Source organism: Rissa tridactyla, chromosome 1 (assembly GCF_028500815.1).
Source record: "Rissa tridactyla isolate bRisTri1 chromosome 1, bRisTri1.patW.cur.20221130, whole genome shotgun sequence".
NCBI classification, from domain to species: Eukaryota; Metazoa; Chordata; class Aves; order Charadriiformes; family Laridae; genus Rissa; species Rissa tridactyla.
Window position 1 is genome coordinate 20,044,920 of NC_071466.1, and position 17,066 is coordinate 20,061,985.

Below are 17,066 nucleotides of genomic sequence, written 5' to 3' on the forward strand. Positions count from 1 at the left end.
AAGCAAATTCTGAAGGTTACAGAAGAAACGAAGGATGAGGGTTACTTGCCAGCCAAGGGTAACAATGTCTTAGGGGGCTTCTTAGAGGAAGAAAGGTAAACTGCTTAATATGAAAACTGGACTCAAGAGAGACATAACGGGTCCTGGTTGAAATGCATCTACAGGCCATAACTGCATATCAGGTTCTCCTCCGGAGGATGCTGATGGGCATTTGAAAGAAGTTTCTTTCCACATACAGACAACGCACATACAAAGTTTCAAGCAGTTCTGTGATTTAGCTGGGAACAAACACAGACAAGTCCTGAGGTATTCAGGCCTTCACTACCTCTCATTGATGCCTGCCTTGGAAAGAATATGTAAATTGTTTCACTACTGAAGCAATTTCTCCTCTTAAAGGGTTTCTCCCAACAGAAGGAAGAACGATGTTTGAAGATGCAGACACAGAACCACAGCACTTTTTTTTTTTTTCTTTATTTCCAAAGGCCATTTTTCTGTGATACTACAAAGCTTGTCAAAGGTGACAACCAAGTAGTATAGGACTCCTGTCTGCTCATGGTAGTTATTAACCATAAACTGTCACAGATGAGATTTTTTTCCCAGCATTGTAGAAGGGAAAAGTTTCATTAAAAATGCAGTTCTTTGAATATATCCTTTTGGAAACAGAGGAGGATTACTTGACTGTAGGGAGAGGGCACACAGGTGACTTTGAGGTTCTGAGCACTTTGCTTCTTGCAGCAATGCGTTTTATTCGCTTCAGGGAATTTGAGACTAAAACAGGAGCCTCATGGCCACAAGAGGGTGCAAAATTACCCAGCACAAAGAGCAGGTTTTGTGCACTTCAAAACAACCTTTCTGCTGCACAAATCACCGAGAGAATAGTGAAAACTATACTCTTTTTCTTGGGCAGTAAATCTCCATCTGAAAGAACTTTTTCACTGATTAATTTTATTTGGACTGCATAATGATAGAAAACTCAAAGTAGAAATACTGCAAGCTTTGCTCAGAGGGAGAGGTAACTTTAAAGGAAGTGTGAAGATTCCCACGGAGAGGATGTCAAAAAATTTATTCTTTTTGAAAGTTTGATTAATTTATTAAAAAAAAAAAAAACGTCCTTGACAAAAGGAACAAAGCTATGGGCCACAAGTCTAGGCAATTTTAGCCATGCTGTAACATTACACTATACTTGAAAGTCCTTGTAAGTATTTATTAGTCTGCAGTAATAGTATTTTCACATCTCCCTCAAATACTCCAAGCCATCCAGATAGTTTCTTGCTGATTTTTCAGAGATTGGCATGCATGTCACGTTCTACCTCTTTCCTTATTCCTGACGACTATTTCCTCCTTTGAAAATTTAATTCTGTTTAGGGTCTGGTCAAAATTAATCTTTTTTACAAAGTTAGAATCCAAAATGACTCCATCTGTCTTTTGCACCATCAGTTATTTGCTGTTCTTCCTAACACAGCAATGATGCCATAGTTTCTTTTGCCTTCCTCTTAGCGTTGGTGTAGAAGCTGCTCTCCTTGTCTTTTATGACCCTACAAGTCACTAGATTCACTTCACATCTTAGCCCTTCTGATTTTATCCCTACACATTCCTATTACGTCTTTACATAGACCTCTAATAATTTTCCTTTCCATAAATTAGAAGTGGATTATCGTCCCTCCCATTAAACATTGTCTGAGCTGACCACGTCTGAGCAGGAGGGACTGCACAGTGGTAAGTGAAAACCTCCACAAGCTCTAATCTTTCTGTGGGTCATTCCTCATTAGCAAAATGGGAGTGAAAAGTGTGAGTTTTCCTCTGCTCTGAGGTGGTTTTTTTGGCTAGAACTCTTTATGATATGGGTGGCCTAGTTATGGGACTGGGCAATAGCCAGAGCACAACAGCTGATTCAGTCTGCTGATAGCAATACAATATTCATAAATTCTAAAACATAATATATTTGCTGTATTTGAGAAACAGTTTCAAAATGCCAATGCTAATACTATTCCCTTCCCATTATAATGAGTAGAAAAATATATCAAGCAGAGACCTGTGACAGTATTTTTCTGTTAACAGTTCTCAGTCTTCACTAGAGGCTGCAGATAGATACCCAACTTTTCTAGGCAACCAAGTATTCCAAACACTATGAACATTTGCTAACTTCCAACTTCAAGACCAGCTTGTTCAAATCCAAAAGATCTCCAAACTCTGTCTACGCATCTTTGCGTTCCCCGTTTTAAATAATAATCCATCAGGAAGACAACCTTAATAAGGATCAACTCCCTCTTTACGACTACTTGTTGCATAGACAGGTATAGAGTCAACTGCTGGCCAATGTAAGTTATAAGCTGGGATTAGGTCTTCAAATATAAGGAGAGCAGGGATCTGCACCCCAGCACGGCAGTGAGAAGGATTTTGCCCAGAAACATGATTGCTCATTACCAAAAGAGATCTCTCCAGCTTCAAAGGGCTGGAGAGAGAATGAATCCCACCAGTGACTACCAGTGGGGACTATGAATCAGTGGGAGAGTCAGACCTGATGTCTCCAAAGAAAATAAAACTCTGAATTAATTAATTTCTTTAATCAAAGAACTGAAAGGAATCGAAATTTTCTGCCAGGCATGCTGTCAAACTGACAAAGTGACTCAGCAAGCAAAATAATTGGTCTGTAATGTGATTATATTTGTGGATTCAGGTTGGGGTTTCGACATGCTGTTAAAGACTAAACTGAAATAACCGATTTAACACAAAGTTGTCAGGCCTGCAGTTTTAAAAGGTCCTGCTGTCTGCCATTAAATAAGTGGGAGCTCAATGTAAAAAATAATTGGCTGCTGTGTCACCACACTCGGGCTTCGTTAGTAAATATCCTTAATAAGCTGATCCAGACATGGAAAACTAGAAGGTGAGGGTGATCCTGTTTAGATTATTACCCTTGACCTGTCCTCCTGCATAACCCTCTGCCTTCAGAAGAGGGAGACGGTCAATAACCACACACTCCATCTCCAACAAACAGACCCTGTCCCCAAGACCCCCACCTACCCAGAAAGGCAACGGCACCGGTCTCCAAGGACTTCCCAGCATCAGGCAGTGCCGGTTACTCAACTAAGAGGAATTCTCATACGGAGATGGTAAGCGTGATACCAGGCGGGAGACGCGTTCTTGCTGGTACCCTCAAATTAACAAGTGAGCTGCAGGCAACGTCTTACAGGGGAAAAAAACCCCAACGCGCAATGAAAACTGCGCAGCCAGAAATCTTCTGGGAGTCTCAAACACATTAAGCAGAAGTTGTACAAACATGACTCTGTTACTGAAGTAACACGTATAGGCTAATTTCAGAAAATGAAACATCACAGTTTCATTGTCCTAAATAATGCAGCCATACGTGCAAAACACCCCAGGACTGGCAGCAACAGAACTGAGGAATCACCTAATTATAAAAGCAAAGGAAACTATATGAGCAGCCAAGAAATAGATTTCTTTTAACAAAAACTTTTATTAAGAAAAGTTGTACTGTTATTAGCAAAATACTTATTAATGGAATGGTCTTTCATGGAGGAGACCTTAAGCTGGGGTTTTCCAGTTACAAGAAATTCATTGCTGGATGTTTAAGGTTGCTGACAATTTTTCCGCAAAGTAATCATACTGAATGTGGCCTCCTTCGGTGTAAAAATGATTCCCGGATTATTTCTTCACTCTCCTGTGAAACACCAGAGCAAAGCTACAGGAAGAGATGGGATGTTCTGTGTCTATAAGTGACACTGGAAATCCTTACAGATCCCTTTTTTTCCCCCGCATTCATGGCTAGCTGTTGCCTGGCTTCTTGCCTCTTTGTATCATGAGTCACACTCTATTCCTGAGCAGCATCAGTTCCTGCTACTGAAAATAAAAAATGAAAAAAAAAAAATGATGCCACTTCTTTTCTCTTGCTTGCTTCCTGTAACATTGCAATTGCTGATAGCTTTTCTGGATCTCTGCTTTTTGTTGAGACTTACAAATCTGTGCAAGTTTCTTGTAACACGAACAGTCAAGCCCGATGTTTGTGGATTGGTCCCCTGGAACCAGGGGTCATAAAATGAAGTTTAATGATTCTAAATACTTTGAAGAACTTGACTGGGTCAGCTAAAAAATTGAATCTGTCATGATACATATCACTATGAGATTAAAAAAATTATCCCTATATCTTTATGAGCCATGTATAATAAAGAAGGGGAGTGGGGGGAGGAATTCAAGGTCTTTCCTTGCTGTGACAGCAAGGAAGAGAGCGACCAGCAGCTTATTCTCTCTCCTCATAAATTCATTAATCTTCATTTGTAACTTCCTCCATGAGAAGAAAGGTACATTTTTTTTGGCGATGGGAAACTACTGTCTTTGCCATATTCTTGTATATGAAGTATTATGCTCCAGCCCACACAACAGCCTCAACTCAAAGATAACCCCTGTTGGAGCGGGTCCAGAGGAGGGCCATGAAAACGATCACAGGGCTAGAACACTGCTCCAGTGAAGACAGGCTGAGGCAGTTGGGGTGGTTCAGCGTGGAGAAGAGAAGGCTCTGGGGAGACATTACTGCAGCCCTTCAATATACAAAGGGGGCTTATAAGAAGGACGTACAGAGACTTTTTACCAAGGCCTGTAGTGACAGGACAAGAGGTAACACTTTTAAACTGAAAGAAGGGAGATTTGGGTTGGACATAGAGGCAGAAATTTTTCACTCTGAGGGTGGTGAGGCACTGGCACAGGTTGCCCAGGGAAGTTGTGGATGCCCCATCCCTGGAAGCGTTCAAGGCCAGGCTGGATGGGGCTTTGAGCAACCTGATCTACTGAAAGATGTACCTGCCCAAGGCAGGTGCATTGGACTAGATCATCTTTAAAGGTTCTTTTCAACCCAAGCTATTCTGTGAATTGGTGACAAAAATAACTCAACTGTCAAGCAAAGGAGTTGTGCAAATTCCCTAGAAACCACAGAAAATGGGCAATGAGGGACTCTGAGGGTGATTTAGTGCACTCCACTGCGCCAAAACAGTCACCCCACCTGTGCCATTCCCCACAAATGCTTTTCAGCATGTTCTCAAAACCTCCAGACTCCAGAGCTGTGGAGCACAGAGCAGGGTATGTGAGCCCAGCTTGGGCATTGCCATCACTGGCTGGAGAAGACACATCACACATGTTGATATATGCTGGTATAACACACTCTAAGCAAGTGAAAGAAGCTGCAACAATTGTCAGTGTTACTTGTGTGGGTTACAAGCCATGTATTTGCAACACAGAGGTGTTTTGCTCACCTTTCAGCATCTTGCTTCCAGTTCCTCTCAGTTTTTTTCAGAGAAAAAAAAAAAAACCACTAAACAAATCTCTTTTTCAGAGAGTCCCTAGTCTCCTTGAATGCAAACATGTCCCATACTAATTTCATTCTGTTTCTGCCTTTTGTCCTTCTGTCTGTAGAGCCCTCACAGACTATGGCTGCAGGGATCAGTGGGAAGGCAATATTGCCACTGATGCTTGGTCTCTAACACAAATAAAGTCAGCATTCTGGCCAGCACATGGTCAAACACCTCACAAACTAGTCCTTCCCTTCTAGTTTAGAGGAAACATTTACCATCACCTTATATTTTTGCATCTCTGATACCGTAAAAATTAATATTGATGTTTAAATCACAGCAGTTCACAGAAACCAAATATGATGAACAGGCTGGAAGGTGGGTGGGAGAAGTGAGCATCCTCGCTGCACAGCAAACTCAGTTCCTATGAGTGCTGCACAACTCTTCTGTGAATCAAGAGCAAGAAAATGGTGAATTGGAATCCTCACAACCCGCTTGCTCGTCCTCTCTTCCCGCCATTAAAAGACAATCCAGGCTTTCTAGCATTGCTGTTTGCTTAGGCAGGGACTCATTAACCTTTTTAAAGTTAATTATTTTAATACACCAGAATCATATTACTGTTCTCATCTACCTGTATTCCTGTTTGATTTGTATAAAAATGTACTAAGGAAGACAACCACACCGCTTAACTGCAAGGCTGAATTTGTTTTTCATTAGTGGAGAGGAGGACAACAAAATTATCACAGGCAGCAGTTCCCACCAAGATTTGATTTGGAAGCTTTGCACAGAAGCTAAAAATAAAAGACTGTGCAGTCATAAATCATTTAAAACAGTGTTCACGGACGAGGAGCACTTCAAGGAGGATGTGATCAACTGAAGTGAATGGGATCTCAGGGGTGCACAAGGAGCTGGGATCTGAGAGGACCTTCTGGGTGCTCTGAGCAACCCAAAGCCCAGGTGCTGGGTTGGGCCAGGGGATGCACTGAGGCCAGGGGGGCAAATTCATGGGGTCCAAAGGGACAGCAGTTTCACAGCTGTCAGAGGGAGTTATGTTGGTCAAAGCCTTCAGACATATGAAGTTAATGTCTGTAAAGAGCTGTGAAGATGAACGTCCTGAGGATTAAGATTTCCTCGGAGAGCTTCATTCTTTTTTTCAGTTTTAAACAAAGTTTTTAAAATGTTTTGTATTTGGTAGGAAATATAAAATGCTATTTATCTACACAGTCTTCCAGACAGCTATACACAGAGACAAGAACTACTCACACAGATGTGAGGTAAAATCCATATCATCTGTTTCTGTTCTGATACTGGCCAAAATATTTTTGCTCTAAAGGGAAAATAACCCAAAAGCTTCCCACAAAAGACTACACTTCAGGAAAAGTGGAGAGGTGGTCCACAGAAATCTCTCGAGAAGCATGTGCTGTTTGTAAAAAGAGATAATAGCCAAATTCTCTGTCCGCTCTCTGTCTTCAAAAGCATATTAAGTTGTTTAGGGCTTTTAAAATCCCGAATCTATGTTGTCATTACAGATAACATTTTCCCCAGAGTACATACTTTTCAATTCAACAAACCTGTTTGGAAATCACTGGCACATACTCATGGCACATAATTTCAACCAGGTCTCTCAAAACTTCTGCTGGGTGATGGTCCTCTTGCTACCTGCCAACAGCAAAGGGCAAAGGAAATAGGTAATTTGCCCCGAGACCAGTATGGGCCAAACTAGGACCCACGTCAAGCTTTCCAGGTCTGTTTTACATGGGCAGTTGCTTTCCACTCACTCTAAATGCAGTTGGCTAAAAATACTAAACATGGGAATACCACATTAATTTTCAACACATAATAAGTAAAGAGAGAGAACTACTGAGAACACCATCCACAAAGTATAATTCAATAAGTTGTTTCAATAAAGCTGAGCCATTCTGTTGAAATACATTGATTTTGACTAAGTTTTCTTTGATGACCAACTAACGCTCTAATCACTTCTGATTAGGGAGAAGAAAACCCGAGGAAAAAAAACCCTTGGATTTCTGATTGTTAAAATCACTATTCGACATAGAGACGCTTTGCAACTTTTGAAAGATTCCTTACATCCAGGTGGAACAAAGACCAATACTATACAGGGATAGCCACACTAGTGGCTAAACCTCCAACAGGTGCTTTTCTTAGAATCATAGAATAGTCTAGGTTGGAAGGGACCTTTCAGATCATCTAGTCCAACCATCAACCTAACTCTGACAAAAACCATCACTAAACTGTGTCTCTAAGCGTTACATCTACCTGTCTTTTAAATACTTCCAGGGATGGTGCCTCAACCATTTCCCTGGGCAGCCTGTTCCAATGCTTGATAACCCTTTCAGTGTAAAAATTTTTCCTAATATCCAGTCTGACCCCCCCCGGTGCAACTTGAGGCCATTTCCTCTTGCCCGTTATTGTAGAAGTTCATGAACTTGTAATTTTAAACATTGTATCCTGATCAATGATGGGTCTAGCACAACTGCCCAGCTGTCTCTGTTTATGAGACTAATGGTAAAGCATCTATGAAGTACTAGAACTACGTTTTAAAAGGACTGCATAATTGCAGGACATCTTTAACTACAAGCGTCTCTACCCTCCCTGGTGTCCTGCCTCCTAGGTGTGACCTACTACTGTATGTAGAGAGCCCAGAGGCACATCATGCAACACAAAATGTGTTGGTTGCGTTAGAGAAAGCACGGTCTGAGCTCTTCACGTGTGGGTTGACGTAAAAAGTTCATTCCACAGTGCCCAAGCTTTGTGTGCCTTTGTACACGTGGTCTGAGAGCAGCTGGTGGCCTGAAATGGCTCTGGTGAACTTGCTTTAAAATATTCCTCAGACTTGAAAATCCATCAATTCCTTCTTTTTCAGTTTTTGATTTTTGTAAAGCAAGTATCTTAGAGCATACATGCAGGAACAAAGAATTTAGCAAAAAACCCCATCATAATTAGCCCTTTGGAGTTAAGTTGAAGGCATTCTTCACGGACCAGTGCCTTTGCAGGCAATATTTGTATTCAAGATTTCCTAGTTTGTGATTTTTGGTCATTGATGCACAACCACTGGTCACCCATCAAACTGGAATGATGGAAAGGTACAGTTTGTCTGGTCTTGAGACAAGGCGAGATGACTTTTCAAAGTCTCTCCCAGCTCTTTGCTCTGCGATTTTAGGACCTTATTTAATTCTGATATTTTATGTGAAAATGGCTTCGAGCAGCACTTGTAAGACAAGATGTGAATAGCTAACCGAGCTGATGTATTTAATGTGGCATAAATACACAGTTATCACTGTACAGCTTCCCCATTGCTGTTATTGCAGGTTTACAAGGCTTCATTTGGGAATACCAACTGATCTCTCATGTCTCCGGATGCTTTTTATAGCCATCCCCAGACGTGTGCTTTGTGGTTGTTGGAAAGCGTTATAGCTCTTCCAGCTCTTCCAATGTTCTCCTTTTTAGTGACAAACAACTCTTTGAATGCGTGACCCCAGTTCAGTAGGTCCAAGAATTTGCTTGCCTGCGGGGTTGTCCTGGTTTGACAACAGAGGTGGGAGAGGACAACTGGTAGTAAAAGTGGCTTTGTTGATGATGGCATCTCCAGCCGGAATGAGTATGTAGGCTCCTAGTTTAGACTTTACATGGGCAAATTCAATCAGAAGTGGTGACCTTGTGCTCTTTCAGTCCCTTTCTCTTCTTTCCTGGCTGCTATTGCAGGAATTAGGTTTCCACTGTCTTGTCCAAGCTGCTCTTTCATTAGGTAGATCGTCTTAGCAATACTTGCAAAGACTTAGCAAGTATTTGCCAGGACTGGCCGGTTCAGCCAGTCAGGCACAAACATTGACCAGTCGGTACTGAAATACCAGGTCTTTGCCTGAGTCACCCTCTCCCATGGTTGACAGTGAGGGTTGGCTACTATTATGTAGTAAAAAAAGGTACAAAAACTGGCATGCCTACGGTGTGTTAGAGCAGCACCAGCACTCCGGTTCTCCGTGTGACTGTGTGCGTTAGGGTTTGTATTGATTACATTTGGAGAACAACTGCTGAGACTTAATATGATTTTACTAGAGTTACACTGGGCTTCACACCATTACAAATGGCAGGATGTGTCCCTTATCATGAGAAGGAGGTAGTCTTAAGTAGATGAAAGGAATTACAACTTTACTTGTTTATGTACTTAATCCGCTAACACTGGATTTATGAAATGTATTAAGTAAACCTTAAGCCTTTCATAAGCGGTTTGTGACATCCATAGAATCAGAAGTGGAGGACAGGAGATAATTTTATGTAGTTGATCCCAAGATAACATCAGGTACATTTGTGGCATTCCTAGGTCTTTTTTCTCTATGAAGATCTCTGAGGAGGGAAAATCCACAGCCTTCCTGGACAATATATTCCAGTATCCACTCTTTTCATCATTAAACATTTGTCTTCCTACTCTTAAATCTGAATTGTCCGTGATTCAAGTCTGTTATGAGTGTGTGAAACATTATTTCATTCTTTGGAGCTTCCTTTTACATGTTTGAAGACTGCAATTTAGTCATCTTTCCAAATTCTAGTCCTCGGGTTAAACTGTGAATATTTTTTTCAGTATTTCTTGTAAGTTGTTTTTTCTGTTATTTTTAATCATTCTTTTATGCTCTGGAGTCTCTCTGGTTCATAAAGATGTGATGTGGTGGAAGTCTCTGGAGTAGCTGTGATATCTCAGTGAGGTTATCGGTGTGTCTGGTGTGGAAGGGTAACTGCCGTTCTTGGTGGTGTATCCTATTCTCCCCCCACACACACTGCAGTGTTTGCCTTTTTCACAGGAGTACGACATAGTGAAGCCCGTGACTCCCTGTAATCTTCAGATCCTCTCCTGCTCCCAAGTCAACAATTTGCTCTTATTATATTGGATATTTTTTGGCCAAGTCTAGGTTCTTGCTCTTATCTTTGTTAACTTTTTTTCCTTTTCATGGACCATTTTTTTTCCATTTTGCTGAGATAATTTTGAGTTCTGCTTTTGCTTTTTTTTTTTTTTTGGTTTTGTTTTTTTTTTTTACAGCCCCTTCAGTCATCTACAAAATTAAGCAGCAGTACTGTATCGCAACATCCATGTGTGCCCTGCAGTATTTGTGTACACTGGCTAAACTGTTTCCCTGCTATTACTTTTACTGTTGCTGATGGACTTGCTGCAACTTCTGATACCGTTATTCTTGCTACAGATGTAGGTGCTGTGGGCATCACAAGCAGCAAAAGCAATAGGAAGGGTGGCTTTAGAAGAGTCAGGGACCAATATCATCTGGGAAAGGTGCAGTGGAAATGAACTCCAGGATTATATTCTGTTTTTCCATGGGGAAAAAATGGGTTGAAAACCAGACATTCCTGTAATACCATTCCCATTCAGGTCATCTACCTAGATGTGTCCCCTTCCGACCTCTTGTGCACCCCCAGTCTATTCACTGGGAGGCAGAGGGAGAAACAGAGAAGGCCTCGACGCTGGGCAAACACTGCTCAGCAACAGCTGAAATGTTAGTGTGTTACCAATCAGCATTGTTTTGGTCTCAACTCTAAAACACAGCACTGTACGGGCTGCTATGAAGAAAATTAACTCCCTTCTAGCCAAAACCAGTTCAGATACATATATCTGAACATATCTACATAATTGCAGAGCTCTAGGAGTAGGATGAACATCAGGTTCTACTCAGACTTGTGCGTGGTTTGACTGTCTGGTAATTGTATTGGATCAGAAGGTAAGGTGGCAAATCTCTAATTCCTGAGCTGTTTCTTCTCCCTTTAAAGACCGTCACTGCATTTCAGCAGGTTTAAGATGTGCTGGATTCTCTGTCTCAGACTTAAACGAGTGTCACTTTGCTGCAAAGCAACATTTCTTCTGTTTCCATCTATTGCTGTTCATGAATATTCTCGCAATGGGAATAAATCTTTTTTACACGCTGCAGGTAGGATTCAGCACAATGTTAAAACGCTTTTATGTGGCCACCTGTGAGCTGTGTGTCTAAGTTCACAAAACAGTTGGTGTTGGCCTAATCAAGAGAGTTAATGGAGCCTTAGAGAGTGATTCCTCTTGCGCTACTGTAGGTGACCTGGTGGGTTAATCGAATCATTCACTAGGCTCTGGTGACTGTATTGGTTAGGGACCAGTGACTACTATTATGAATTTTATTATGTAAAAGCAGTCTAAATTTGGCAAATGTCTGACTCTCTTAGACAAGTAACAGGCAATAGGACAAGAGGAAACGGCCTCAAGTTGCGCCAGGGGAGGTTTAGACTGGATATTAGAAAAAATTTTTTACACTGAGAGGGTTATCAAGCATTGGAACAGGCTGCCCAGGGAAGTGGTTGAGGCACCATCCCTGGAGGTATTTAAAAGACGGGTAGACGTGGTGCTTAGGGACATAGTTTTGTGATGGTTTTTGTCAGACTTATGTTGATGGTTGGACTAGATGATCTGAAAGGTCCCTTCCAACCTAGATTCTATTCTATGATTCTATTCAATGATTTCAATAGATAACTCTTTTACAAAGATTTCCCTGGGACAATCCCGGGATTGTATTATTAGCTTTGAAATCTGGGACCCATGGAAAGCTTAAATCTTCTTTTGGAACCAACTTCCAGTGGTTCTTAACGTGGGGGTAAAATTTCCACCAACTTCCCTGTAAAGGGCGTAGCAGTGACTTTCTTGAAGGAAGCCTGTTACCCTTCCTTTTCACTTCAACTACATAAACACATGCAACATCTAGGAAAAGAACGTTACCACACAGCTACATCAATATGTACATGGAAATTACCATGTTAGCAAGCTTGGATTTCTAGAGTCCGTTCCTTAATGCTGGATTAGGCTGCCTTGATTTGCAAGGGCTAAAAATGGCACTTTGAGCTAGGATATAAAGGATCTTGTTTCCAAAAGAGCTACACTTAAAATAAGAGTATAGCAGCCTGTGTCACCACATCTTCTCATTCAGGAGTCCAGCTGGAATTAGAGGTTTAATGATAAAAATATAGCTGCACAAGACAGGAAGTGCTGAAAAAATTTCATCCAGAGACAGAACCCTTAAGGGACCCATCAAAATGTTTCTTCTTTCATAGATTGCAAGAGATTTGTGATCTCTTGCCATGAGAGTTACTATTTATTTTAACATGATACTTTCCAATCAGAACTTGGATGAAATTAAAAACAAGTTGGTTGAACTCAATATGTAAAATCCCACTAAATCATATTTGATTATGTCTCTGGGAATAACTCATTGTTTGGATTCACAAACTGAAAAAAATCAGCCCAAACAGACCTAAGATGGGGTGTTGCTATATTGATTTTCTAGCAAAGCAACAAAAATCTACATTGTTCTTTCAGGTATTCTAACAAGTACAAAGCAACAATCCACTGCTGTTACACCAAGACTGCACTAAATGCAGCATCCCACTGTCTTACTCCAAAGGAAAACACAAAAGAAGGGAAAAGCAAGTGGAATATGGACATATACGAGAACTACCTATCTGGAAGAACATCAGTAACTAGCAGAAAGTCTTTCTTTCCATTTTAGCGGATTTTACCTTAGCTTACATCAACCTCATTTCACTGTACCTCAGTTTACATCAACAGACGACTTCAGCCAATCACCTTGACATCAACCAACCGCTGGTTATAGATAAGGATAACGACACCATGGCAGCTTTTACACTTCATTTGGCAGCTAGTGGTGCGGTACAAATTCATGGTGCTTTCCTTCAATTTGAGCAAAAATAACAACCTCAAAATGTGGGTCCTTAATATGAAGACAACCCTCTCATGCATCAGGCAGCTTTCTACAGCAACCGCACGGCCCAGGGAATACCAGGTTGAACAGGACAGCCTGAGAAAAAGCAAGGAAGAAAATGAACATCTCACAGAAGCCTGTTTAGCTCATTTTCCTCGAGACAGACCCAGGCTGGGAATCTTCAAGGTATCAAGGCCTGAGGCAGATGGTGCACTTCGCTGTATCATCCATCCTGGTTCTCTGTAGAGAACTCACTGGCAAACATGATTGAATAAAAAGCTCTGGAGTCGGAATTCCTGCTCAGACCTCACCCAGGGCTTGACTGAGGAGCAGCAGCAATGGTGGTGTGGTGGTGCAGTACACCTTCCCCAAAACCACTGAAAGACCTGGAATGCAGGTGAAAGGACGCAATTCCTTCAGCAGAGCAAGGAAATACAAAGGCAGGGATTACTCTGCACTGGAAAAAGGTGACATGATAGCAGAGAAACATTGCATTTTATGCCAGGCACTGAGCAGAACAGCAGCAGGTATCATGCAAAAGGAGAATCTTCCTGTCTGACAGGACATGGCTACGTCCTAACACCTGTTAGATCACACACATAGATTCCCTTGAAGAGACAAGTCTCTTTTTCTTCCCCGTTACACCAAAGAGTACATAGGAGCACATTTATAGCAATGTAAGAAATACAGCTTCTGATCCCTGTTCTCCCTAAAGACATGTGAATTTACATTTTCCAACTCTTAGTGCCAAAACAATTTAGGTATTGGGTATTCTTCTGGATAAAGGAAGTCTATTTAAAATATTTTAATATTTATAGGAGTAAGGACTGAACTCTAAGCATACCATGCCTTCCTCATAAGTGCCCTAACAAGCTGTGTTCGCTCTCCTGGCCCCATGAATATTTAGAGACACTTACAAAGAGGAACAGTTTAACCCGAAGACATGCACATCTGGTCTGTGACCAATTACAAGAAGATACTATTCTCAGTGTACGTGATAAGCACAGTCTCCCATTCTGAAAAACTTCTAATAGGGCAAGACACATTTTCCTCTATCACTAGCTTGAGATTATTACCCTCACTCCATACTTCAGAGTCCTTTCTGGTCCAACGAATATCAGTAGTTTTGCTGAAACCTGAACAAATAAATACGCGCAGACCATGAGTCAGGGAGGAAGACTTTTTGAGGTATAAGTTAGATATCTTTTGTGAAACACAGTGCTTCCCTTGAGGAACACAAATTGTGAGCAGAAGTGATTCCATTTAGAAAAACTGCATCTCCAGCACAGCGCTGGATAAAGGCTTTTCCGTGGCCTCCAAAGACAAGTCACCTCTGCCGCTTCCTGGTTGTCCTTGGGGGTGGGGGCAGATGAGACCAGAGGCAACATACGCTTTCAGAGGAAACAGTTTTTAGTCATGCTTTACACCACTGTGCTGGTTTTGGCTGGGATAGTTAATTTCTTCACAGTAGCTGGTATGTGGTGGTATGTTTTGGATTTGTGCTGAAAAGAGTGTTGATAACTCAGGGATGTTTTAGTTACTGCTGAGCAGGGCTAACGCCGAGCCAAGGCCTTTTCTGCGAGCAGGCTGGGGGGGCACAAGAAGTTGGGGGAGACACAGCTGGGACAGCTGACCCCAACTGACCAAAGGGATATTCCGTACCGTGGGACGTCATGCTCAGTATACAGAACTGGGGGAAGAAGAAGGAAGCGGGGGACGTTTGGAGTTACGGTGTTTTGTCTTCACAAGTAACCGTTACCCATGACAGAGCCCTGCTTTCCTGGAGATGGCTGAATACCTGCCTGCTGATGGGAAGCAGTGAATGAACTCCTTGTTTTGCTTTGCTTGTGCGCGTGGCTTTTGCTTTACCTGTTAAACTGTTTTTATCTCAACTCACAAGTTTTCTCACTTTTACTCCTCCGATTCTCTGCCCCATCCCACCGTGGGGGGACAGAGCGAGTGGCTACGTGCTGCTGGGGTTAAACCGCAACCACCACCAAAGACTGCACTTTACCTAAACTCGCTTCTGCGTTACCACATTCGAAGCCACTCCTAGCAGCTACCGTTTCACATCCTGTTTGCTCTGTAATCTCCTCAGCAGCCTAAGGAAGATCAAAACTTACCAGAGAATAGTAGAACTGTCTCTTTTACCCACAGCTTGCTGGTGAAAAATTGTACCAATCAGACATTAAATCACCAAAATTATCATGACATCTTATTTTTAAGTTATTTCTCTTGCAGTGACACAGATTTACAAAGATACTACGAAAATAACGCACAACACAGTAGATATTTACCCCTACCAGACTACCTTGCCAAAAAAAAAAAAAAAAAAAGTACTAGCTCTTGTGGAAAGTCGCAAAACACCGCCAAGGGACTCAAAATGAACACTTACTCAACCGTGTAATATTTAGTGATCCTTTTCTTAATCTGAGCAGTTCACAACAGGTAGCAGAGCTGTACAGGGCAACGGTTCAGGAGGAAAAGAGCAGGAAGGACGTTGAGACACTTGCACGATGCCTTAACCTCTGCTGTGCTAAGGGCCTCCGCTTGCCACTCCCAGCCTTTCCCTGTAGCGCTGCAGTCTTCTGTTTGCAAGTTTGCACCCTTTCCCTTAACCACTGGGAGGACGCTGTGGCAATGTTTCCATCCTTGACCCTCTGTCCTTGCCCTGTCCCCCCAGCTCCGCACCCGCAAAGCCCGAGCCTGCTATGTCAGGTTTCCCACAGAAAGTGATTGACCCTGGTGAGAGAATCACCCTTTTTTCCCCCCTCACGCTTCCTCATTTTGTAACCTTTACACAAAAGAAAAAACAAAACCTAGTGAATAACCCAGCAGACAGTAGTCCTTTAAATAGCAGTCAGGCATTTCCCAGTGACATCCATACACAAAGCTGAACAATCAATTAACGGGCAACTCTCACCCCTGATCACAGCGTGCTCCAATCAGCGCTAACAGCATCGCAAGCCGGAACAACCGGCAGGGAGTTTGAGCAGGTCTCAACAAAAACTCTGTAGTTAATATTAGAACAGTGTTATAGTGGACTGCCTGCCACACCAGCGGGGATGCCGGGGAGAAGAGTCACCTGGGGAGATCTCTGTGGCGATTTGTTTCTTCTCTGGCCATTAGAGAGTGTTTTTCCTTAAGGTTCTTCACCGCTCCTCTCTATTTCTTTTTTGGTTTTTTATTGTCATCGTAAGTAACTGCTACCATTAAAGTTGTCATTTGCCACCAAAATGTCTCATTATCCTTTGTGCACCAGGTCAGCTTGAAAATACTACTTCATATTGAAAGAAAGTACAGAAAATTCTTGCGCAAGGGGGCAGCAGCAAGTTTATCAGTCACACCATACCTGAGCATTTGTATTACTGCAATGACCTCAACTTAAAGAACAAAAAAGATTCAAAATCAGAAAATAATTTTCTGTACAGTGTCTTTTTGCAACAATGTATTTGTGTTAATCAAAACATTCTTAAAATTTACACCATTTTCTACAAAAAGTCACTGTGATAACTAAGCACCGTTATGCTACATAAAAAAAGAAATTATCAGTTGCCTCAAAGATTATCAAAAACTCCAAAAGCAGAACATTTGTTTTGAAGAATACCAACAGGGACATGGGTATTATTCTTTTGGCTCAGCTGAAAAATTAAAAACTAAAAACACTGTACACTTCTGGTCCGTCAGGCTTTCAGGTTCATGCGACCCACAGCATCTAAACCAGAAACAGGTAATGAGCAATTAAACAATATCCTTGGTTTTAAAATATATAAGCAATACTTAACACGTTGGTGTTATTCTTAACATATGAAAAATCCTTTAATGTAATTTATGGCTTATATAGTCCTTGACTGCAGGGATGTACTCATTCTTTCTTTTTGGTAAAGTCATATGGCTTCCACCACTGTGCAAACTGCAGCACCTTCTTCCTCTGATCCTCAAAATTCTGCCTGATTCCTTTTCTCCAGAGCCGCGGTTCCAAGTCCAGCATGCCACCAATGATTTCCTT

The 17,066-nt window shown here is 41.8% G+C and overlaps 1 protein-coding gene across 2 annotated transcripts in view; it reads right to left on the reverse strand.

Moving 5' to 3' along the window:
• Nucleotides 1–16,621: 16,621 nt before the first annotated feature.
• The window catches only part of CWF19L2 (CWF19 like cell cycle control factor 2), a 77,024-nt gene continuing 76,579 nt past the window's right edge, over nt 16,622–17,066 (reverse strand). For both annotated transcript variants that reach the window (XM_054205567.1, XM_054205575.1), the window contains one exon: nt 16,622–17,063. In XM_054205567.1, coding sequence (XP_054061542.1) covers nt 16,923–17,063 — 141 coding nt within the window. In that variant the 3' untranslated portion in view covers nt 16,622–16,922. The remainder of the gene's footprint in view (nt 17,064–17,066) is intronic.